This window comes from Pomacea canaliculata, linkage group LG9, assembly GCF_003073045.1.
Source record: "Pomacea canaliculata isolate SZHN2017 linkage group LG9, ASM307304v1, whole genome shotgun sequence".
Lineage (NCBI taxonomy): Eukaryota > Metazoa > Mollusca > Gastropoda > Architaenioglossa > Ampullariidae > Pomacea > Pomacea canaliculata.
This window is the reverse complement of record NC_037598.1, coordinates 21,830,645-21,856,167: the sequence shown is the minus strand read 5'-3', so window position 1 is coordinate 21,856,167 and position 25,523 is coordinate 21,830,645. Positions and strand designations below refer to the sequence as shown.

The 25,523-nt window shown below is 41.6% G+C and overlaps 1 protein-coding gene across 2 annotated transcripts in view; it reads left to right on the top strand.

The window, feature by feature from the left end:
• The first annotated feature begins 472 nt into the window (after nucleotides 1-472).
• LOC112572348 (multiple epidermal growth factor-like domains protein 6) overlaps nucleotides 473-25,523 on the top strand; it is a 47,588-nt gene continuing 22,537 nt past the window's right edge. Inside the window, exons 1-7 of one of the 2 annotated variants that reach the window (XM_025251975.1) lie at nucleotides 473-626; nucleotides 3,215-3,310; nucleotides 10,106-10,327; nucleotides 10,693-10,893; nucleotides 14,987-15,088; nucleotides 15,458-15,562; nucleotides 22,648-22,752. In XM_025251975.1, the coding sequence (XP_025107760.1) occupies nucleotides 608-626; nucleotides 3,215-3,310; nucleotides 10,106-10,327; nucleotides 10,693-10,893; nucleotides 14,987-15,088; nucleotides 15,458-15,562; nucleotides 22,648-22,752 (850 nt within the window). In that variant the 5' untranslated portion in view covers nucleotides 473-607. The remainder of the gene's footprint in view (nucleotides 627-3,214; nucleotides 3,311-10,105; nucleotides 10,328-10,692; nucleotides 10,894-14,986; nucleotides 15,089-15,457; nucleotides 15,563-22,647; nucleotides 22,753-25,523) is intronic. The other variant, XM_025251976.1, reaches the window with a different exon arrangement.

The window sequence follows — 25,523 nt, the reverse complement described above, 5'->3', positions numbered from 1 at the left end:
GCTCAATCATGGTCGTCGTAGTCGTCGTCATCATCAAGCTTTTATCATACTTAAAGCTGTCTTCGTCACAATTAACTAGCCTCTCCTAATATCATCACCTGACTGACACCAATGCCTACACATAAAACGAACACGTTTCCTCTCTCCTGTCTCTGTCGCATAACCACACATTCTCTGTCCTAACTCTCACACTTCTCTTGAGAATTCTAAAACACAAATCGACCTTTATTTTTCAGTTAAGCAGAGCGCTTCTTCTTTCGCTTGATTTTGGATCTAGAGGATCAACTCCACAACTGTTAACTTTACTGAAGAAGATCGTAAGCTGTTTTTCAAGCTCAAAAATATATAGGCTCATCTAATTGATTTAAAAGTCTCTCAAAATTTCTAGAAAGTCTGCAAGCACATTTTTTTCATTTCTTTAATCAAATTGTATTGTCGGGATTTTAGTATTGGCTCCATAAGAGAATTAGCAGACGACCGGGACGCTAGCGCCCCCTAGTGAAGTGTATCAACGTCATACTCATCGCGCTCACACCATTAGTCTAAGAAGCTGAAACGTTGACGCCAAAAGTTCCTGTTGCTTTGTCTTCTTTCGCTGTTAAGCATCATGTGTTCTTCATCGAAAGGTACTATTTCGTCATAATTTCCGCTTAGTATATCTAATTTTCCGCATTAATATTGAAAGAGTTCTTTATTTTTCATATTGTCCGGTAAAGAGGATTAAGGTTTGTAATGGTAGTCCGGTCTTATCCGGTTTAGTAGTACATGGCTGTACATGACAGAGCGGTGTGAGGCGATGAGCTATTAATAGTATCATGCAACTTCACTTTCATGGCGGGACAAAACACAGAGCAGTAAGTCTAGGTAGGAGCGCTTCACGCATTCAACGTTGTCAGGAAAATAATGGTCTGGCGGTCATTTACGTTTGTTTTCCTTTTTTTGCCTTGCCCTTTGTGTTTTGGTCATTTTGTGCCGTTTTTTGTCTGACTTCGTCTGCTTCGCCCGCTGACGTCATTTTCTTTGTGCTGGAAGAACGAACGTCATTTGGAGTGTAAAGACTGTTGGTGTGCAGGAGCGTAGGTGTTGGGCAGACTGTGGTGTTTCACGAGTAAGGAAGAAAAGAAATATAGGAAATTGTCTGCATGTTAGAACCAAAATGTCTTGGCCAGACCTTATTTTTCTTCCTGAGCGATCGTCATATCGTGGATGACGCAGAAGCTGACTGATCGGCATGTCAAGCATCAGACGTTCTAATGAAAAAATAACTACTGAGATTAACACTCACTAATAGGTCCTTAATGCATGATAATAGAATAATCGATCAAGCTTTATTATTATTACCTGACTATCAATTCCGGTTTTAATTAGCATTTTTTTCCTCAACAATTTACGCTGGAGGTAGAGATAATTTATTTTCGGTAGAAAATATTTTCTTTTCAGTTTCTTTTTTGTGCGTTTTATTAGCATTCTATGCACGAAGGAGCACTTCATTTGTTTTTGCGTGTTCCCTTTTATTTCTTATCCATTATATTACATTTTTAGATATCATAGATCTACACTACTATCGTCGCCATTTCATGTACACGGTTTTGGCTGTTAAAATATGAAAGCACCATGCGATGTACAAGCAATCTGATGTTTGTGCGAACCGAGGATTCCTAGCGCATTGAAATGATCACCGCCTTTAAACTGGATAGAGGGCTTTACTGCGGGAAACAAAAGTAAAGACAGCCACAAGCTTTTGCTGAAGACAATAAAAGATTATAAACAATCTACGATCCTTCGCAAAATTTTGTGTCGTAAAAAGTTCTCGACTGCGAGTTTTAATCTACAGACACTTGCAGTTGTTCCGTACACTGCACCCAAATATTTTAAATGTGAGTGACGTCTCCTCGCCTAACATGATTTTTCTGTTTTGTCTACGATCTGTTACGGTTTTACTATGAACAGCTTGAAGATCTATACCCTCCTTGAGTTTCTCTGTGTGCTCGATTGTCTGTGGCTTTCTGCTTTTTCCCTCTATGAAAAGACAAAAGTTGTGTTTGACTAACGCTTCTCCCTACATCCTGCACTAAATTAATGACATTGTCGCTCATCTACTCCTTAGTTTGAGGGGAAATGTGCAGCAGGCAATGATCCCGCTTCCTCGTTGTTTTCCTAGGATGCCTTGGTTAAACGACTGAATAACAAATGATTATATTTAGATCTATAGTCTCTTGTCGTTGATTTGGGCGAACTCCCTTTTGCTAACAGTTCAAACAGTGTTTTTACATTCTATTCTTCATGCCGATTACTATGCGCCTGGCTCGGATTAATTTTTTCACACACTTTTTTTTCACTGACTTCGACCTTGCGAAAGAAGCGTTAGCTCGCGCGACACAAAGAGAGAGAAAGCGTTGTTTCGCTGGGTCCGAGACACAGACAAAGGCATGTCTTTGCTTCTATATTGACAGGGATGGGCAAGCTACTTTTAATTGTAGCTGCTAGGCTAACTTTTTTTTGCAAAATGCCAGCTACACTACAGCTACAATTTAGCATGTAGCCAGCTCCCACATTAGCAACGACATCAAACATACACAAAATATTACTTGCTTTACAAAGTTTATTATAAATAATGAAACGCTGCGATATACCACAATTTTATTTAGTGAGTCATAAATCTTGTTCCCGTTTTTCACACAATATACACGTATTTTAGATTATATTAACATTTCTGATTTTTTCCTGTTTTAGTGACAAAAGAAATTATAAGTTTTCCGATAATGTATACTATTGTTCCTATTATTAGAATGAAAACTAAACAGATGCTTAAGTATCATGTACCTGGTGGAATTTTCATAAGTTAGGTTATGTGGTGATGAAAAATGTCAACCTCTTATCAAATACTGTGGACAATGAACAAAGACCATTGAAAAATAAATGAGTTAGCATGGATATAAGTAAAACATGCTTAATCTAATTTAGCAAGCAGATGTAGCCACCAAGCCTACAGCTACTTTCTAAAATGTAGCTACGGCTACAACTACTTTTTTTTTAATTTAGTAGCCGCTAAGCTACTGTACAGTAGCTACTGTACAAAAAAAAAGCAAAAATGTAAAATAAAGCGCGGTGTGTCTATGTGTGTGTGAATGTGTATATACATATTCTTGTGATCTCTGATCGTTGACACTACCAGGAAGTATAAAGACAGACTTAACCCTGGTTATGATTGCAGGTTGTGTCTGGTGGTGGATTGCGGCACTGAGTGTACTCGTTGAAATATTGGTCTTTACAGCCGCACAAAACGTTAATGTTCAATCTGGGCACGAGAGTAAGTATTGTCACTCTTACAAGATCATTTTTTTGTAGCATATTTTTCTTAAGAATTGGTGGGTAGTATTATTGTGATGACGCATTAATGTAAAACAGTCTAAACAACACGATGTTGGAAGTGCGCTGTGCTCTTTCCCTCCAACATGCTTTCTTTATAATTGTGAATGTGAACTGAAATTACGTGTTATTATGAGATTGTGGAATGTTTGAAATAAATGAATGAATTATTCCCACGTAACCATAGTCTCTTTTCCACAGATGAAAAGATAAATGAAGCCCCGTCACTTTAGGGTGTAAGGGAGCGAAGCTTACCTCAAGTTCAGATTTTGATTTGACCTTGTCATACAAGTTGTCTCCGCCTCTGTGGACCGATCTACTCTATATCTGTCTGGGTCTCCTAACCCTGCGCCTCCCCTGTGGGTTCCAGCCCAGAGCTTGTCTTGCTAAATTGTCGGCCGGCTTTCGCAAGGTGTGACCGATCCAGCCCCACTTCCGCTTCTTGATGATCTGGATTGCAGGTTTTTGGTTGGTTCTCTCTCACTGGTCTGTACTGGAGATCTTCTCGGGCCTTCTCATGTTGAGGATGTGGCGCAGACATCTGTTGACGAATGTCTGAATCTTGTTGGTGATGGCGTTTGTCACACACCATGTCTCAGATCCACACAGAAGGACTGACTTTACATTTGTGTTAAAGATGCGGATCTTGGTGTGTAGAGAAAGAGCCTTAAGAGTTTCAGATAGGTCGCAGGCTGTGGAATGCAAGCCTGGCTTTGTTTATTCGGCTTCTTACATCTTCATCTGTACCTCCATCTTTGTCAGAAGTGATTTAGTCTGTTTTTAATAATTGTTTAAAATGTCTTGCCTAGTTGTGAAGTGAGTGCTATTGGTCTTTAACTAAATGGGGCTCTTTTAATTTTCCCGGGTTTGGGAATGGGGACTAGTAGCCCTTTTCCATTTGTTAGGGAAACTACTTTTTCCAGGATTGTGTTAAAAAGCTCTAAAATAAGGTGTTTTATTTTAAGGTAGCATCTGATGAACATTTGGTAAGTAATGAGATCTGGTCCTGGTGAAAATCTTTACGTTTTATTGGATAGGGCTTGTTCGAGCTCTTCCATATTTACTCTTTTTGTTAGTTTGAGGGGATATTTTTGGTTTAAGAGGATAAAAAAATGCAATCAGCCTGTTCTCTGTATTTTTATAGCCAGGGTATATGTTGGAGTGGGAGCTGGTTTCTTTGAACTTCTCAGCCTAAAGGTTTGCCTTTTCTATGTTTGTCTTCTGTTTGGTACATTCTTTCAGAAAAGTGTGAATGTTGGATCTTCGTGCTTCATTTACTCTTTTAATCTTTTTCCAGCTATCAATTTTAGGTTGGCATTTAGGTCTAGTGAACTCGGTAACCCTATGGCGTTCTTCATTTTTTTACTCGCAGACTGGTGTTTTTGGCTAGAGACTTAGATTTTTTTTAAAATTATATTCCGTTTTCGATAGTTTTGTGCTTTTTCCATATCTTTAGCTTGTATTTCCTGTTTCTAATTGCATTTTCACATTCTTTGGTCTACCAGGCTCGACTAGCATACTTATGCTCCTTATAACTTCCTTTTGGTGCTGCTATGTCATTGCTTTGATGATGCTATTTGTCAGTTTGTCTGTCTTGGTGTCTTCTATTAGCTTCTATTAACTTCTTTTAGCGAGTGAAACAGATTCCAGTTAGTTTTCTTAGTGTTATATATAGAGGGTTGGGGTTCGGATGGGTTATTAATGTATTTGGTATGGTAATTACTATTGGAAAGTGGTCACTTCGTAGTGTGTCATCTTCGTGGACTTCCCATTCTAAGACATTTTCTGGGGATACAGAAGGATAGTTCTAAGGTTGATTTTGAGTCAGTGGAGCCATGGCACTAAACATGTATTGTATGGGTTGACTATTGTTTAGCAGAGGAACATTAGCATCCTCCATGGCTTCTTCCACCATCTCTCTTCCTTTGTCTGCTTTTGGTTTTTCCCTATTCCAGAGTGGGTTTATAGCTTTAAAGTTCCTAGGATCAGGTTCCCTGACAATAGTGGTCTTTTTAGTCTTCTGCTGTTATTGAAATGTTGAATCTTTTTACAGCCCTGGCCTTGGGTCCTGCAGCTTGCGTTAGGATCGTGTTGATATCTTCCAGGCTTTATTGGATGGGCACATCTTTTATGACGCCTTTCCCATTCTTCTGCTTTTAATTTTGTTTTGTTTTGTTTTGTTGTTGACCAGGAATGTAGCACATCACCTCAGTGCCAAGAAATCATTCTATTTCTGTGGCTGTTTTCTGTTGCGCGGGGTCTTTGCATTCTGTGATAAATTTATTAGTTTTAGCAAAAATAGGGTTGATATACAAGCTCCCCTCGTTATGCTTGCATCGGGGACTTCCAATATCTTAAACCAAAAGGATTTGTCGTTGCTGCCGAGATGTGATTGTCATTAAGGTTTTAAGCAGCGGTTGATCATACCAGCAGCTGGTATTATTTACCAGGTAGAGAATAGATTGGAGTTTAAACAAAATATCTTTACTGTGCCTAACAGCTGAATCTGACCGACAGGTTATCTTTTTCCCTAACTGGTGCTCGACATATTTATAAAGGCAGGCATTTCATCAATCTGTCTCGTGTATCATTTTCAGTCATAATAACATTTCAACACATGTAATGATCCCAACTCTAGAACCTTCTGGCAGAAAGTGAAAGCTCTTATTACCTTTGTTTTTATTGATTGCAGTAAAACAGCCCCCCCCCCAGACATGGTATGATTACTTTAGAGACCTCCTAAATATAGCACAAACATCATGTGATACTGACTTTGATATAAAGGATGTAAGCTCATAGCTTGATCATAATAATGGGAACTGAGAAATGTTTGCACCTGTAAACTCAAACTGAGAAGAGGAAATTTCCCGCTCAGAAATACTTGCAGATATTCGTTGCCTTAAAAAAAAAAAAAAGAAAGCATCCAGACCTGAAGGAGTGCCCTCCGACTTTTTTAAGATTGCAAATAACATCCTCGGGAGAATACTACACTCCTTTTTAATAAAGTGTGTTTAAGTGGTACATATCCGGAAAGCTGGTCCAAGGCAGTGATTTTTCCTCTACACAAGAAAAATGATAAGAATAAAATAAATAACTTTAGAGGGATTTCACTTTTAATCATTACTAGCAAACTGTACAGTAATTGACCAATTCTGTGAAGAAAGTGAACTTATCCCAAATGCTAAAGCAGGTTTTCGCAAAGGTTACAGATATTTTTTGCCTCCAATCACAGATTCAGAAATATTGGACAAAACAAAGTGGACGCTTTTACACTCTTTTCGTAGATTTTTTGAAAGCGTTCGATAATATATATAGATCCAAATTGTTATATTTTCTGTTGAAAAGGGGTGTCCATGGAAGCATGTTTTAAACACTACATAGTATGTATAAAATGGTGAAAGCTGCTGTTAAGATCGGATCTCGAATGACTGACTATTTTGATTTTATATCTAGTGTCAAACAAAGATAGCTGTGAAGCCGTCTGTTGTTTTCTTTCTATCTGGGGTTTGGTGAGACTTAACATTATGTGGTGCACGTAGTTTTGACGTCCTGGCAGATTCACTTAGCATTTTAATTTTCATGTATGCAGATAACATTGCAATTGTGGCTGATTTTCCTGTTGACCTTCAGCGTAAAATCTACATGGCAATTTTTACTTATTTTGGCTTACTTGGCCTCTCTTTCAAACCCGTTGACACACTGTGTTGGTTCTCCGAGAAACGTTTGAATGCGAAATAGTTGATATGTTCGTGTAGCCTCTACATTGCTGTCGCCCTCTGCAGCCATCGTTCTGACACTGATCCTGTTCTTAGCGCAAAATGATGAAGCCGAGTTGTGGGGTTGTGGTGTCACACCAACAAACGTCCAACACACTCAGTCAAAGGCAGGAATAATCAGCAGTTGTGCGACCTTTTAATCCACGGGCTTGTACAATGCCCGCCGCTTCGTAGCATCGTCAGAGGAGCAAAACAAAAGGGGCTGTCAGCAAATGCCGGCCTCCCGGCCCTCTACTTTAACACGACATAATTAATATGGCTTAATGTTTTAAGTACACATAAGTGAGTAAGAGGTTCTCACAATGCAACCTCCTCCAACAATGCTGAATCAAAATGCTGTCATATCACCAGGTCAAGGTTTGTCACCTTTGCAACATATGGCTGTTCGTGCATGCATACATCCAGTCAGTGAAAATCCATGTTGGCAAGAATTTGTAGCCACACTGAGAATTGAATATCATACATTAGGATTTACAGACTTACATTCATTTATACACAGTAAACAAAAAGAAAGTAGCCGATACACAAGCCATATACAGTAGTACCAACCTGATGACGAGTGCATAGTTTACAGTAAATTGTAGCCGAGCTATACAGTTTGTGTTTTTGGTGCTCTTGCGGCTAGCTGCTGTGGAGTGACGGGATATAATGTTGAGACTGGTACTCTTCCTGTGTAAAAAAAGACAAACAATGGGGTATCACAGGTTGCTGATTCTTTTCGCTTCTATAAAACCAAAATCGTGCCCGAGACGAGATTTACCCCAAATGTGCTTAGTAAGCATCTCGAAGTTACAAATGGATCTCCGTGGTAAGCAGCTCTAAGCAGCGTTGAGCAGACGACGCATGACGTAAAGCAGAGAGAGAGAGAACAACGTGCACGTCTGTAAGAAAGGCCTGTTCATTGTTTGCCCTATTCCTTTAGAACAGTGGTTCTTAACCTTTTTTGAGGTAACGAACCCCCCAGTTTCAAATGCACATTCACCGAACCCTTCTTTAGTGGTAAATCAAATAAGATTTTTTTTTCCAAATTCAAGGCATAGGTGTATGTGTTTTTACTGGTACACAAAATGAACCGTGCATGAACATCACCTTGATCAAAGAACAAAATCAACACAGTGCATGAACTCACAGCAAATTACATACCTGCAAATCAGTGTGATTTCTGCTGTTGTTTTTGACAGACTAGTTCAGATATGCGTGGCCTCACCTTGGCAAGTGCTACTCTCATGTCATTTTCACAGCAAAGTCTGTTCCTTTTCTTTGTTTTTATGTCCAGCATCCTCGAAAAGGACTGTTCGCAGAAATATGTTGAAACAAATGGTATAAAAAATTCCAGGGCTTTCTTAGCAATAATTGGGTACCTTTTCAATTGTCGACACCAAAACGTCGAGAGTGTTGTTGTTCTGAATAGTTGCTGTTGGGCGTGTCATCACGAATTTCCATAATCAGTCGGGTCTGTCTTGACCTCCGTGGTGGAGGCTCCGCCGAACCCCCGAGACCGACTCACCGAACCCCTAGGGTTCGATCGAACCCAGGTTAAGAACCACTGCTTTAGAGCCAAATAAAAATATCACTGGAGAATGAAACTAAAAACAAATTACAGTGTAGTAAAGAGTCAAGCATATAAAGATCGTACGTGCATCCTGCTCACACATTCTGGCAAAATGCTTCTCGTAAAACCGTGATATCCAATGAATTCACAAGCCAGGGAAGCAGTGCAAATCCTCCCTTCCAGTATTCCCTCAAACGTCCAAGCAGATGTGACTGTCTTTTCCTGCTTTCGCAATCCTCCATAAGCTCCCATTTATTGAAGTTGGTCAAATAAACAATACTAAAGTTAACCACCGTTGGATACCGACGGTGAAGGTGTCAGCTACGACTGCACACCAAGTGGTCTATCCATCCATCCACCGCGGATACACCGTTTCCGTCTTGGACTCTAGTGTAAACTCGGTTATCTACTAGCGCAAACCATCGCATCCTGCCTGGAAAGTGTAGTTTTCAACATCAATGCTCAAAAGATAATGATTACAAAGACTGGATATTAAAAGACAAAGAAGCATAGTGTGGATCTTGCAATTGTATCTTTGAGTATTGATGACGAAAGCTAGTTTAAAAGTACAAAAACGCGCGTAAAGAAGGGAAAGCTCTAGAGCGTTGAAACTTACTTCTTTAACTGTTATAAAAGAAACACTCATATACTTCTTCCTCAGACTATATCTTTCTTCTTTAATAAATGAGTAAAATATGGCGGAGAGATAACCTTTAGTTAGTTTTGCTTGAATGTTACATAAACGTCTTTGAATTGTCCTTACAATAGATTTCTTGGTCCTTAAAAAGGTCATTTTCAGTGTAATCATACCTGTCTGAACCTTGTTTACAGAATATGGCAAAACATTTTATATTTCTTGATTGAGTGTTATTCTGCCTCCAGCTCTTGTTTAAAAAAATATGCTATTGGCAAAAGTCAGTTTTCGGAGACAAATATTGCTAAAGCCAAATTACTAAAATTATATCATCCTTGCAACAATTCTTCCTGTTGTTCCTAATCACTCCCAGTGTAGCATAGGCCCGCAACACTTCTAGGTATGTCGTATCACTTCACAGCTTTACACTACATGCAGAGCTGTGCTTTTCAGCAGGTCTGCTGTCGATGGGATGATGATATATTCAATAAATCAAACAATTAGGTTATCTGGTCTTAAACAGGGTAAATGTCGAATATTTGTGTTGCTTTGTTTTTTTTTTTGCCATATATCCTTAGAAGAAATATACTATGAAATACTCTGCAATAAAAAATTATGATTTCCATTGTTTTTAAACACGTTCTTTAATTATTTTAAAGTTTTTAATAGTTGAAGTGTTGTTAAAAACAGATAAGTTATATTTTACGTTTGATGAATCAGATTCTTTTGTCAATATTTTACAGATCTTCTGATGAAGTTTATTTTGTGTTGCAGGGAACGTTGCTCGAGGGAGACCTTGCAATCAAAGTTCAGTTTGGAAAAAGAAATACGGTGTTTGTGGAGGTGCTATAAATGGACGAAAGGAGAAATATACTTCAAATGACGAGAACACAAACTGCATACACACTGACGCTGGTGACCCACGCCCTTGGTGGACTGTGTATTTAGCACCAAACATCTATATTCACAAGATCAACATCTTCTCACGCTCTGACAGTGAGAACAAAGATTAAGATACATTTAACCTGGGCATAAAAAGTTCATAGTGACAATTTCACACTTTCAGTCACATTATAAATTAGAACTAAATTAATGGCATTTTATACCTAATGTAACAGTACCCTCTATTATCATTAGTGGAACTGAAGATTGCGTACAGAGACTAATACTGTAACCGGAATATGAATATATAGAAGATCTTTTTAGTGTCCCTTGTAAGGTATACTAAAGTGATCTCGGGAGTGGCTTTGTGAAGATAAATTAGTTATAATGGTAGAAGCGGTAGTGCTAGATCAGAGAGATGTACATCTTACAACACATAAGCGGTGTACTGTCATGTAACATTTATAATTCTTTTGCAGATAAGGAACGAATGGCAAAAGTTTCTATCTACTTGGATGAAAGACTTTATGACAAGATCAAGGATTGTGATGCAACGAATTGTAAAGTAGAGTACACTTGTATCTTTAAGACAACGCAAGTTCAAAAAGCACAAAGTGTAACACTCGCAAACTATGAAACAAATCCTGAGAGTTTAAACATATGCGAGGTGGAAGTCTTCGGTAAGTTGACCATAAGATATACTCTTACTATGCCCCTTTGATATACTTTGACTTTGAGGTCAAAGTCTAGTCAAAGTCCCTTTATATATAAAAAGTGATTGCGTGTACATTAACCTGCTCTTAATTTTGAGTCTCCAAATGGAATGTCACCACATCGCATTTTATGGACAATACACAATACATACAAAAGTTAAGTGCCAATCAACTCAAACATATTTCTTGATCAACTTTGCCTATTTTCAGATATAGCAAACAATCTTATTTTTTGACTAATTTGGTTCTTTAAGGAAAGCAAATCATTGTAAAACAATCCCTAAAGAAGTCAGCAGTTTCTTTCATTATTTATTCATTTACTTTTTGTACAACTTGCCACAGAATCTAGTTCGCATTGCAGTCTCGAAACAGTGTTTCCCAAGACGTTCGCTTCGGCGGAGGAGAAACGTAAAGAAAGATTTTTTTAAACCTTTATTAGGTGATACATGTCGTGCAAAACAAAGATAGTCAATAGAAAGATGAATCATTTAAACATTACCGACGTGAATATCAGACGCGAGCGCCCTTAAGCGAGTTTCATGATGGCATCCACAACGAAGAAACGGAGTGGCGGGACTGTATTGGCGTGCAATCACTTGCATGAATTCTAGCTATAAATGTCCAGGACAGTATTTTTCTGATTCCCGAAAGACGAGGCAAGGTAAGGACATGAAGTTATATACCTCGCTTTATTTTTGATTGCAACTGATGCTTCTGAATAAGGTTTTAGTGAAAACGTTTGTGCCGCACCTAGGTTCATGGTGATTATGTTTAATCGCGAAGAAATGTTTACAGCTGTGATCGCCTTGCTAGTATAATGGCCTTGTGAATGCATGTTATTACTGTTACTACATTGTTCTTCTAAGGGCAAGAACATTTTAGTTGATGCATTAAATTGGAAAATTCTTCGAAATCCAGTTTTCAATCACTGTCTCGTCGATCGTTACCGTTGTACTGTTTGTAATGAGGATCAATGAAAAATTTAAAAAGGAACGGAGTAACATTGGAAGGAGGTTTAGGGAGAGGTTCTTGATAGGTGATTAAGCTACAGCAGTTGTTTTCCCCTTCCTTTTGTCTTCGTGCATTTGGTGTATTGTAGCCCCTACTTTTACAATGGAATGCTTCTTTACCCATAGTTGCAAAGATCGTGTCCTAAGAATTAGGAGAGAAGATCTGCTGAAGGAAAATGTAAAAGTTCTTTGTAGTTCAGGCTACTTCCTGTGCAGTGACCAGCGGGGCTGAAAACACAAGCCATTTCTTCTGTACCAGGTTTTCATGTACAGCTGGCAGAATTCAAAATCCTCTTTTCCATGACAGGTTGTGTCTCATCAAAACTGCGGATGAGGGTTTGCAGTTATTGTCATGGCAAACTCACTGGAAAACTTTCTGGTGCACAGCGTAAGCTGCTCCTGACTTGAAACAGTATGGAGGTGGCGGTGGCGGCATTACGACTAAGATCGCACTAGCTGCGCAGACCAGTAATGATAAATGAACAGATAGTGGACGGTGAGATATGTAGAGGCACAGAACGTAAAGCAATAGATGAAGATATAAAGGGTGCTGTAAACAGTTGGAGCCGTACTTGGTGGCTAACATGACAGAGAGCAATACAAGACAGTTACGGATAGTACTATTTCAGGGATAGTACTCTGTAAACAAATATGTTTACAGGGAGCATTTGAATGTAGCCTTGGAGTCCGAGGGGCGAATGTGATGTGGAAGAGAGTTTCACTGCTTAGCAGCACAAAGGGAGAACATCTGCTGTCCGTGATTGTCTTTGTGGGATGGAGGGAGAGAATGCGTGTGTCTGATGAGGAGCTAAGGTTTTGGGCAGGGGTAGAACAGACAAGATTTGAGTAGAGTAGTGGGGGGAGGAGCCTTCAAAGGATCCATAGCATAGAGTTGAAAGCTTGTAGTCTATTCTAGTTTAAATTGCTAGACAATGTAGAGACTGAGGAAGTGCAGTTCAAATTTGTTCAAATGTTCAAATTTGCGAGTCCAGAAAACTAGACGAGCAGCTGAGTTCTGGACTTTCTGAAGGTTATCTACGAGGTACTCTGGACAGCAGCAGGAAGAGAGTTGCAGTAGTCTCGTTTAGATAAAATGATCAGATGATAATTTTGGTGGTCGAGATGGACAGAGTATGACGAATGGAGCTGATCTTTCAGAGCTCCTAGTAAGCAGCACCACTGAATAGAGCACAAGTCATTGGTCTCATATTGAAACAACTCATGTCAGGTAAAAAAAGTTACCTTTCCTTGATGAATTAAGGAATTGATAATGTGGACTTAAAAATGTGTTCTAGTACAGTCGATAATGATGTCATAAAGGGACCAGAATTTAAGCAGTGACTAGACTTTTATACATACATGTTGACATACATTACCTTATGTCTGTTGTATTGTTATATATGGTATATTGCAACGGTATGAATGGCTTAAGCATATATGTTATGCCTGTTATAGGTTTAATGTGTAAATGAAGAATATATTTTAAAAAAGTTAGTTATAAGATCTTGGATAGTAGATTATAATGGCTTCAAATCAGAGTCCTGCATAGAATATTGGGGACAAAAATAATTCTACTTAATATGGGTCTAGAGTAGGACGATATTTGGGACTACTGCAGATGGGAAAAAGAAAACTTTCAAGATATTTTTGGAAATGAAAATATGTCCAAGATTTCTGGCACTACCTAATGTTTGTGATATTGTTATGTATGTTTGTTATATTACAATGAATATGATTTGGTTTATGTTTTTATGTAATGTAATGTGTTTATGGAAAGTAAATGTTCTAAAAAAGGATATGATACCTGGGGTTTCTTTAAGAGGTGGAAAAGAATCATGTAGTTTAATACGACTGTAATAGTTCCCTCAAAAAAACAAAAACAAAAAAACAAAACAAAACAAAACAAAAAAACTGTTACAGCCAAAGGTAGCTCCCAAGTGAGTGACTGTAATCAGGGCCGCCGAGAGCCAGCCCGGGCCCCGGGACAGATGATCTCTCCGGGCCCCTTGTACTTGTAATCGTAAATTATTTTCCCAGTGTATAATGTATGTTTACAATTCTACAGACTTGAAACTCAACTTCTGCATGTGTAATGCTTGGGTGTTCTGTCCTTAGACCTTTCTTTAAAAGAAAAAGAAAAGGAGAAGAAGAAGAAAAAAAAATCCACTGACCAAGGGCGGGCCCCCTTGACAGCCGCGGGCCCGGGTACACCAACCCCTGTCCCCCCCCCCTCTCGTCAGCCCTGACTGTAATTGTTTAGCCATAAAAGTTACTTCTGATGACGCTAAACCATCTTCAAACAGGCATGCTGAGGAAAATCTGTAAGGATATAGGTAGCACTGTAGTGATTATATAATCAAATAATTGTGCAGTATTGTATATCCAAATGAGACAGTATTCTAGTGAGATTATAGTTCTTGTGTAAATATCTATGTCTAAATATTAGTATGTCAGTTATAATAATCTTATGAAAATGCATTTTAGTGTTATAATTACACATGGTGGATGTTACCTCCGATTTTTCCACGTGTCGTCATTATGGTATCTTTGTTGCCTCTGCGTACAAAAGTTTGTTGTGTGTAGAATGAAGAGCGCGCAGCATGTTTGACGAACTATTAAAACTTTTCTTAGACCAAAGTGTTGGCTTAGGCACCGCCGCATCACAAAGGTGATCAAGACAGTGTTTTATTCTAGTAAAATTTAGAATATTGTGATTTCTTGTGTTGTTGTTGATTATATCAGTTGACTAGTAGTTACTGTTTCTCTGTTATCTTAGTGCTCTAAAGCTATAATACGTAAGTCTTGAAACGTCAAATTCATGGACTTCTTAGTTGCATAATATATATATATTGAACTTTTGTGTAAAATGTAATACTTACATTGCTTAGAGCTCAAATACCTAAAGTGGTACATAAAGGCATAACTAGAGATCCTCTTTTGTGTAAGCATCGTGTTTATCCATGCTGTTCTGTAAAGAATCTGGTTTTTAGTTCTCTCTCTCCTCACATCTGGTTATTCTCTCTCAGTATGTATAAAGTTATTTTTTTCAGCGTGCCAAAGCGATAGGTATGGTCTCAATTGTGAAAAGATATGTGATTCAAGGTGTAAACCTCTAGACGTCACCTGCGACAGATTAACTGGTAGCTGTATAGGTAAGTGATTTTCTTTATTTCAGTAAAGTTAATTTTTTTAAAAATAACTGTTATTATTTCAAGAAAGAAGAGCGAGCAGCATATTTTATGACGTATTAAAATTTCTTCTTCACCCAATGTGCGTGATGGATGAGGCAAAACTGCATGATAAAGATCATCCTAGAACAATGTCGCATTACACTAAAATCTAGAATAATTGGGATTCCTTGTATTGTTATTGATTACATCACTAGACTAGAAGTTACTGTTTTCTGTTGTATCTTATTTAAAGATTGAAAAGCTATGATATTTGAGCACTGAAATGTGAGGCATACATGGACTTCGCTCTCTCTATATATATACACACACACACAGAGTTAATATTTTCAGAGTGCAAAAACAACGATGTTTGGGATGATATATGTGACCAGCCGTGTTCTGAAGAGTGCAAACGTCAAGACGTCACCTGCAACAGAAGTACTGGTGCCTGTATAGGTAACTTGTTTTATTTATTTTAGTAAACTTAATCAAAATAGCCATGTTTATTCCAAGAAAGAAAAAGCGCAGTATATTAGACGACACTTATCATAATTTCTCTTAAACCAATTTACGTGTTGTTTATGCCCCTACCTTATAAAAAAGGTGATCCCGGTACAATATTTTATTATTGTAAAATCTAGAATATCAAGCATTTCTTGTATTGTTATTGAATTATATCTTGTAACCAACACGTCAGTGTCTGATGGCTACGTAGGGTGGGCTAGTCATACCAGAAACAACACAAGATCGAATTTCCACACTGAAGTTTTAATTCAGTTTGATCGGCAGCTGCCTGACTTCTCTCTCTCCTGCAACTTCATAAAAGGTCCCAAGCCACTGTCAGCCCTGCTACTTATTTCCCTACCCTCAAACATTCTAGAATCTAGATCCCTCCATCCCCCGTCCCCCCTCGCCCTGTCTGGTCATTGTTTCCCCCCAAGTTCTCAGGCGGGTGTAACAATAGACCAGCGGCCGCGGGCGGGCAGTTCAGGGTCGGCTACCACGGACGCAGGCAGCGTGGGAAATGGACTTTACAACAAACAATTACATACTCAGTACACTTCTAGAGTGCTACACTTACCCGGGGAAAGAAAAAAATGTTTCCTTTCAATTTTCATTTGAAAAAAACAGAAACATTAACCCGAGCATAAAACAAGATTTCCCCGCGAACAAATGTCTACAGTCAAAATGCAGCATTATATACCTAAAGGACTTGCTAACATTTAAGGCTACTAAATGGAAAAGGATCGACAGATCACACATTAGTTTCTATTATAGGTAAGCTAAACCACCTCTCCAACACCTCCATTACTTCATCTATGGCCCACCATACAGACTGCATCACCTGGGGGAGCTTTCTGACTAGAACCTAAAAGACTTGCCATCCCCTGTCGGACACCATGCAACTTCGCCCAGTCCGACTGATTTCCACTGTCACATCGGTGCATTAGCTTCAGTCTGTCCACCGGTCGGCGGATTCTGTCAGAGCGGTGTAGAAGTTGCTGCTCTTCACTGTCGCTTTCTGTTATCTCCTCTCTTTCATCTTCCTGCTCTACTTCTTCCTCCCGTTTTTCTGCAAGTACCGCTGCTGGGATAAATTCTGGTGCCTCTGGCCTCAACTCTAAACCGACTTCGATGTCTAGAAATTGCACCAGTTCGTCATCTTCATCATTTCCACCATTGGAAGGTGTGGCTGCTGCTTCGTCTGCACGTTGCCTGGGATTGTTATTTCTGGTGGTTCTTTCCTGGGCCAAAGGTGGTGCCCAGCCTAATGCACCAACTGGGAGTAATAGATTCCGATGAAGTGTCCGTTTTGGTCCAGAGCCATCCTCTCTTTGAACCACATACACCGGTATATCGCTCAATTTGTCCAGCACGACAAAAACTCCTTCCTCCCAGCGATCATCTACTATGGATGTAATTCGTGGCCTCATCTTTTTTACCAGGACTCTGTCTCTCACTTCTAAGGTAGCTGCCAAAGCTCCTGCATCATACCTTATCTTGTCTTAAGTGAGGCCTTTTCCATTTGCTCGGCAGCGATTCTGTATGCACTACGGAGGCTCTCTTTCAGGTCCTGCACATACTGCCTGCAGCTCTTCCCTTGTCGCTTCCCTATGTCCAGGCCAAATGCCAGGTCGACTGGCAGTCTTGGGTGCCGTCCGTAGAACAGGTAAAAGGCTGAGAATCCCGTGCTGCTGTGTATGCACGAGTTGTAGGCGTGCACCACAGACTTCAAATGTTTCCTCCAGTCTTTCTTCTGTTCGGTATCTAAAGTTCGCAGCATACCGATCAGCGTTCGGTTCCACCGTTCCACAGGGTTTCCGCAGCGATGGTAGGGCGTGGTCCTGCATTTCTGGATTCTGGCCAGACTGTTCAGTTCTTGGATGAGTTTTGACTCAAAATCCCGACCTTGATCAGACAGAATTCTGCCGGGGAATCCATAAGTCATGAAGAAGTCGTTCCACCGGGCCTTAGCTGTCGTTCGTACCGTTTGGTTTTTCGTCAGTATTGATTGCGCGAACTTCATAAAGTGGTCCATAATGACCAGTATGTTCTGCTTCTCCCCTTTGACCTCAATGGTGAGAAAATCTATGGTCAGCAGCTCTAGTGGGTGTGATGTCACAATGGTTGACATGGGCGCTTTCTGCGCGTGCGTCCCACTGCGAACGCACCGTTCGCAGCTCTGGATTTTCCGCTTGAGGTCACCACCATGAACGGCCAGAAGAAACGCATTCGTGCGTGTCGTATGGCATCGTCAAAGTGGGTGTGGTAGAGCTCATCGTGCACACCTCTCATCGCCTCCTGTCGCATGGAGCGGGGTACTACCAGCTGCATGCGGGTTGATGTGGTGTCAGATACACACCGGTAGAGCACGCCTTGTTCTAGCACCAGGCTCTTCCTCTCCCTGGCGTATATCCTGGTTTCTGGCCCCGTCACTGCCAGATCGGTTCCTTCTTTGAGCGCTCGGCAGACAGCGGCTATGTGGGGGTCTTGCTGCTGTAACCTCCGCCAGTCGTCGACTGTCAGGGTGGCAAAGTCTTGCTCCCCGCCCTCCGGCTCTAAGATGCCGTCTGGAATGGTGTCTGGGTCCCTTACGACAGCTTCGACGGCTGGAGTGAAGTTGTCAGTGACGTTATTGTCACGTGACATGGGCGTGGTGTTCGGGCTGTCTGCTGGAGGGAGTGTTCTGGCCTTCCTGCGCTCTTGACTGTCAGTGTGCTCACAACTGAACTTCGATTTACAACTTGTGGGTTGTCGTCTTGAAATTTCCTCGCTTTCTCCAGTAGGAACCCAACTTTCTCTAAGGTATCCTTGTATTCTTCATCTGCTTCTGGCGGGTCCTGCAGTCGCCTTGACAACCCGTCCGCGTCTGTGTGTGTTGAGCCCTGTTTGTACACGAGGTCAAAGTCGTATACTGACAGGAACGAAAACCATCTGTGGCTAACGGCGTCTAACTTTGCATTCTTCAGCACATAGCAAAGCGGGTTGTTGTCGGTAACCACGGTGACGCGGGAGCCCAAGATGTAGTCGTGAAACTTCTCTGTCATGGCCCATTTCAGAGCGAGAAATTCTAGCTTGTGCGCGGGGTAGTTCACTTCTGTCTTCTTGAGCCCTCTGCTAGCGTATGAAATTATCTTGAGTTCGCCCTGTTGATGTTGGTACAGCACGGCTCCCAGGCCAGTGCCACTGGCATCACAATGCAGGATGAAGGGCTGGGACTGGTCAGCAATGCCAAGCATCGGCTCTGCAGTCAGTGCTTTGATCAGCGACTCAAACGCACTTTGTTCTCGCTATCCCCACAGGTGAGATATGTCTGACGACAGATTGAGTGCACCCGCCTTCTTAGCTGCTTTCTTGAACTTATGGGGTACATATCCAACAGTAAGGTCGTTCAGAGGTTTGGCAATTTGCACGAACTGGGGAACCCAGCGCCTATAAAATCCTGCAAACCCTAGGAACGCTTTAACATCCCGAACTGTTTTGGGGACTGGCCAACTGGTCAGAGCCTCGATCTTTTCAGGGTCTGGCCTAATGCCTTCTGCAGAGATGAGGTATCCGAGGTGTCTAACCTCAGTGTTGGCAACAATACATTTATCGGGGTCAAGTTTCAGTTTGAAACTACGCATCCTCTCCAGAGCGCTAATTGTTCTATCTTCTAGATGCTGGAGGTTAGTAAAATATGTGTACTAAAATATCATCAAGAAAAATCATCAACTCTGCCAAGTTCATGTCACTCAAGCAACAGTCCATCATACGCTGAAAGGTCATGGGGGCGTTGACAAGGCCAAATGGCAACCTCTGAAACTCATTCAGCCCAAATGGGGTTGTGAATGCAGAAACCTTCTTTGCTCGCTCTGACAGAGGTACCTGGTAATATGCCTTTGACAAATCTAGACTAGTGAAAAACTTAGCTCCACTCAATGTTAAAACCAGTTGTTCAATCTTTAGCAATGCATAACTGTCTCTCACTGTACTCTCACTAGCACAATCGGAGAAGCGAAGGAACTAGTCGACGGCTTGATGATGCGAGCTTCTAACAACTGTTGCATATGCTGTCTAAACTTCTCCAGGTCCTGTGGCGGTATAGGCCTCGGTCTTTCTCTAATCGACGGACCTGGAGTCAGTTCGATGTCATGCACAACGTCTGTCATGTTCAAGTCAAACTCTTTTTCATTAAAAACATCACTAAATGTCAACAACTTCTTTGTGAATCTGTCTTTCCATGTTTGGTCGACGTTTGCACCAAAACGAAATCTACCCGACAGTTTAGGAACACTGTTCCTACCTTCTTCTACGTGGTTGGCATTACAATGAGTCCTGCCTGCGTCTTGTATGACACAGTTCAAATCCTGTAATACACTAGGAAGTGAATATTCACTCTGGATGGTAAACAGATCCGCTACCACACCTTTCCGTTTGACATTAACGGGTGAATCGGTGGTGTTTAATAAAGTCACTCTAATCCGCGGAAGAGTGTTTGTTGACACTTTACCACCACTTAACACACACACTCCGTCTGGTAACGCCTCCACCGTTGGCTCCTGAATCAGCACAGCGTCCTTGTTGATGTTTACATACTCACGCACAATCCCTCGGACATCGGTCACCGAGCGGGGTGGCAGTGTTGTGTCAGGTGTTTACAGTCGCACCGGGCACAGACGTCCATTGGGTGCACTTGTCGCCTCCCTGCGATCATGCCACACAACGGTAATGTTGTTGTAAAGTTCCGCCCCGCCATACGTTCGCACTGCCTGGCGTAGGCTCTCAGAATGTTGGTGTACGCTATCACTGGCACTCTTGACGAATACTCCGTGTCTGGACAGACTAGTAACAAGGTGTCTACTTTACTGTCCACACCAACGACAACTTTAGGCAGCCACACCGACACACGCACAACACCAATATAGGGCACGGAATGACCGCCTGCTCCTATCACTTGCAGTGTAGAATCCAGGGTTTCCAGCTGTCTATATTTCATATTTCTGCGGAAAAAAGACTCCGACACAATAGACACTGCGAGCCGCTGTCTATCAATCAGCCTGACGTAACGCCGTCGATGCGGATGGGTGATTCGCAGCTCGGTCCCACCAACGCCTCGAGGTTTGTTTGGTCTGCGGGTGAGTGTAAGTCCGCGAGCACCACTCGACTGGACAGCGTCAAAGGTCGTCTGAAAGAGGAGTTTCTCACCGCCACCTGCACTCTCGACCCTGTGACACTGGCTGACACCACAGTGATATTTTCCGGTAACCATTCCCGTGAACGCGCGGTGATTGTAACAGGCGCGTTCAAAGTCGTTGTCAGGTTACCACACAGTTCCACAGTTTTTCTGTGGAGGAATATCCAGCACTGCACTATTTAACCGGACTCGGCATAGGTTTAAAAGGCCCTGTTCGATGGTATTGGCCGGCGTTGAAAGGAGATGATGTAGTTTTCTCACCTTCTCGGCTGGGGTCTCACGGTCGCCTTCTTGGACCAGCACTCGCCCCTCTGTGGTGGCCCCTTTCAGTTCGGGGAGGCCCTGTTTCTTCCGCCAGTAGTTTTCTTGTCTCCACCGTTCTCTCTCTCTCTGCACCTCCAGCGCCGCATTCACTGGATTGGTGCACTCACGATAAAAGTGCTCTTCCTCCCCTCACTTGAAAAGGTACTTGCTTCTTCTCATCTCACGGACCGGTCTGTCCTGTTGTACGTGGGTGACACGCACCTCTGTACGGGCGTTGATGGATCTCTCACCCTTCTCACTTGGTGAATCACATTTTGAGATCAAACTCTCAATCTGCCGCACATGGCGGTATAGCTCAGGGAAGGTGGGCCTACTTTCCCCAGGGATCTCAAACATATTTCGAACCTCCATGGCAACCTTCGGTTCGGAGATTCCCTTGGAGAAAATATAATACAGCCTGCGGTAACATTCCTCCTCCGCCAGGCTGCCTAATGCTTTTAGCACCGACATCCTTGTGGAGAGTTGCAGGAGGAATTGTGACAGGCCCTGCCCTCTGGTCGGTCTTGTCCGTCACAATTCGACGTACATGTCCTTTGAAGATTGTAGCCCTCCAAACAGCACCTGCAAGTCTGCAATCCATTCACTGACGGCGCTATACTGCTTGTCTTTGGTGTGAAGATGCGCCGTTTCCCTTTACACTTCGTCTCAAGAAGCCGACCTTCTCCTCAATCAGCGCATCATCTTGTACCTCGAGCGCCTGCACTTTCCACTGCTCGAAGGTGACCTCTTGGGGCGATGTAGGTGGAAGTCCTGTGATTGTTTTTAATTCCGGGAGAGAAACGGGCGGTTGTAATTGCACATGTATCGGTCTCGTTGCTTTGTTTCTCATATATTCTGACCGGAGCTCTTCCAACTGGCGGCGAAGTTTTTCAACGATGTTATCTTCACCTGCTGCTCCAGTGTTGGTTGTGCTCCGTTCAGCCACGGTATTCTACCGAGTGATTAAAGTTGCTCTAGTACAACTAGCCCCATATTGGGCGCCAGAAATGTAACCAACACGTCAGTGTCTGATGGCTACGTAGGGTGGGCTAGTCGTACCAGAAACAACACAAAGATCGAATTTCCACACTGAAGTTTTTAATTCAGTTTTGCTCGGCAGCTGGCCTGACTTCTCTATCTCCTGCAACTTCACAAAAGGTCCCAAGCCACTGTCAGCCCTGCTACTTATTTCCCTACCCTCGAACATTCTAGAATCTAGATACCTCCATCCCCCGTCCCCCCTCGCCCTGTCTGGTCATTGTTTCCCCCCAAGTTCTCAGGCGGGTGTAACAATAGACCAGCGGCCGCGGGCGGGCAGTTCAGGGTCGAACTCAGCCAGCGTGGAAAAGGGGGCAGCGTCGCTCGACGCCGACTTTACAACAAACAATTACATACTCAGTACACTTCTAGAGTGCTACAATCACAAAACTAGAAGTTACTGTTTATTGTTGTATCTTATTTAAAGATTGAAAAGCTATGATATTTGAGCACTGAAATGTGAGGCATACATGGACTTCGCTCTCTCTATATATATACACACACACAGAGTTAATATTTTCAGAGTGCAAAAACAACGATGTTTGGGGTGATACATGTGACCAGCCGTGTCCTGAAGAGTGCAAACGTCAAGACGTCACCTGCAACAGAAGTACTGGTGTCTGTATAGGTAACTTGTTTTATTTATTTTAGTAAACTTAATCAAAATAGCCGTGTTTATTCCAAGAAAGAAGAACGCACAGTATATTAGACGATTTATCATATTTTTGTTAAACCAATTTAGTGTTGGTTTTAAATCTTACCTTATAAAAAAGGTGGTCCCAGGAAAATATTTTATTATTGTAAAATCTAGAATAATCAAGATTTCTTGTATTGTTATTTATTATATCAGTGGACTAGAAGTTTACTGTTTTGTTTGTATTTTACTTAAAAATTGAAAAGCTGTGATATTTAAGTCCTAAAACGTCAAGCATAAATGGACGCTGAAAAAAGTTAACTATGTAATATATGTGTGTGTATTTTTAAACTGTGCGACAGGAACCTTTGGATAACGAATGTAAAAACATATGTAATAAAGCAGGGGTGTCAAACACACGGCCCGCACACGGTCACGGTCATCAAATTTACCTGGCCCTCGAAAGACTTTTAGTTAATCATAGTTAATGGTCCGGCGACAAGAAGTGGAAATGACAGAAAAGTTCACGTCCAGCACAACAAGCGATGTAATGATTGCAGAAAACGTGTTTTCTACTTTTAGGGAAGTTTGTGTAGACCACCAGCAGTGCACTGCACCGCTCCTGTTCATGATCTGAAAGGATGGTCAAGTCGGGGCCCATAAATCTGAGCTGTGACACGGGACACTGGCCTGAACACGGCAGCGGGTCGAAGATTTTGAGTACCTCAATCCATCCGAAATCAAAGGGTAACCGGGACACCCCACCTGTAGGAAGAGGCAACTCAACACGGACTAATAGAAACTCAGCACTTTCTTCTGGCTGGCGAGCGGGTCTGTCTCCAAAGAAAGATGATCGGACACTAAGCTCGTGTTGTGACTTTTCTAAAGACATTTACTTAATGTTAATTTTACATAATGAAGATCGAATACATTACAGTGTGTAGTGAAGGGATTTTTCGTAATTTCAATAGCAATTAAATTTTAAATTAAAGCTAGCCGTTAAAATGGCCAAGAGAAAAGTTGATTTTGAAAACAGAGTCTTTTCAAAGCCATTGGGACATTTTTCACTATAGAAACATCAAAACGTGAAACTGCTGTGAGAGCAAGTTTTATTGTGGCAGAAGAGATCGCTAAATCAGTCCGGCCATTCAATGAGGGAGTGTTTGTGAAGAGTTGCATGATAAAAGTGTGGGAGGTCACAAAAAGCAGAAACACGGTTGCTGATCAAATTTGTGAGATGGCCACTGATGTGAAAACACAGCTGATCAAAAAAAAAAAGCAGACTTCGTTGCACACTCTCTTGCAGTCGATGAAAGTACTGACATGACTGACACCACACAACTCGCCATCTTCATTCGTGGAGTCGACTCCAGTTTGAATATCACAGAAGAAATATTAGACATAAAATCCATGCATGGGACAACGACGGGAAAGGACATTTTTGACTACGTATGTCAAAGTATAACTGACATGAACCTGCCCTGGGACAAACTTGTTGCACTTGCAACAGAAGGAGCGCCATATATGTGTGGTCCAAAGAGTGGACTAGAAACTTGTAGTTATGAGTTGATAGAATATCACTGCATAATACACCAAGAGTCGTTGTGTCCTCAACATGGAGCATGTACTGAGCACTGTAACACAAACCGTCAACTTCATCAGAGCCAAAGGGTTCAATCCCCGACTGTTTCAGTCCTTTGTGCAGGAAATATTCCCAGTTGGGCGGCAGGCGTATCACACAGACGTGCGGTGGCTAAGTTGGGAAAAAGTTCTCACTCGAGTTTTTCAGCTAATTTGGGAAATCTGTCAGTTCATGGACAGCAAAGGAAAAGACTTCACAGTGTTGGAGGATGAAAAGTGGAAATGTGAGTTGGCATTTCTGTGTGACATAACTACTTATCCCAACGCCTTGAACCTGAAGCTCCAGGGACGGTGCCGCTTGATTACAGGACTGCATGGTGCAGTGAAGGCATTTCAAGTGAAGTGGGTCTTATGGGAAACACAAATGAACCAATGCAACTTGTTTCACTTTCCTTGCTGCAAAACAGTGATGGACGAAGTCAGCGTCAAGGTTCCCAAATGTACATGTTGTTGAAAAACTGAACTCACTTCGTGCTAAGTTTAAACGCCGTTTCAGTGACATTGAGGTACAGAAAAAACAATTTCCAACTACTTCACAACCCATTTGCCATCAACGTGGAAACTGCACCTGTGCATTTGCAAATGGAACTCATAGAACTGCAGTGTAATGAGTGAAGGCAAAGTACGACTGTGTGGGGCCTGCACAGTTCACTCATTCCCTCTCACAAACGATGCCCCAGCTTCGTCTACATGCGGCTCGAATCTTGAGCATGTTTGGCAGTACATATTTGTGTGAGAAGCTTTTCTCTATGATGAAGATCAACAAAACATCACACAGGAGTCGTCTTACTGAAGTACACATGCAGTCCAACCTGAGAATCTCCACAACATAGAAACTTTACCCCAAACATAAACGAACTTGTTGCCAAGAAAAGATGTCAAACGTTCACTTCTGACAAAGTAAATTAAGAACAAAAACTGCTAAACCTTGGTTTGTTATTACTTTGAATTTGATACAAAACATCTTTATTAATCCCTCCCAATAATTACCACTTATCTGCCATGTTAATACAGCAGATCACGTCTCCACTTAGCGCAGCGCCGAAAGTAGTATATAGTTTTAATCTCGGAACTTGTAATATCAATCAGCTCATAAGACTAGGTGGAAAGACAAATCCACTGAT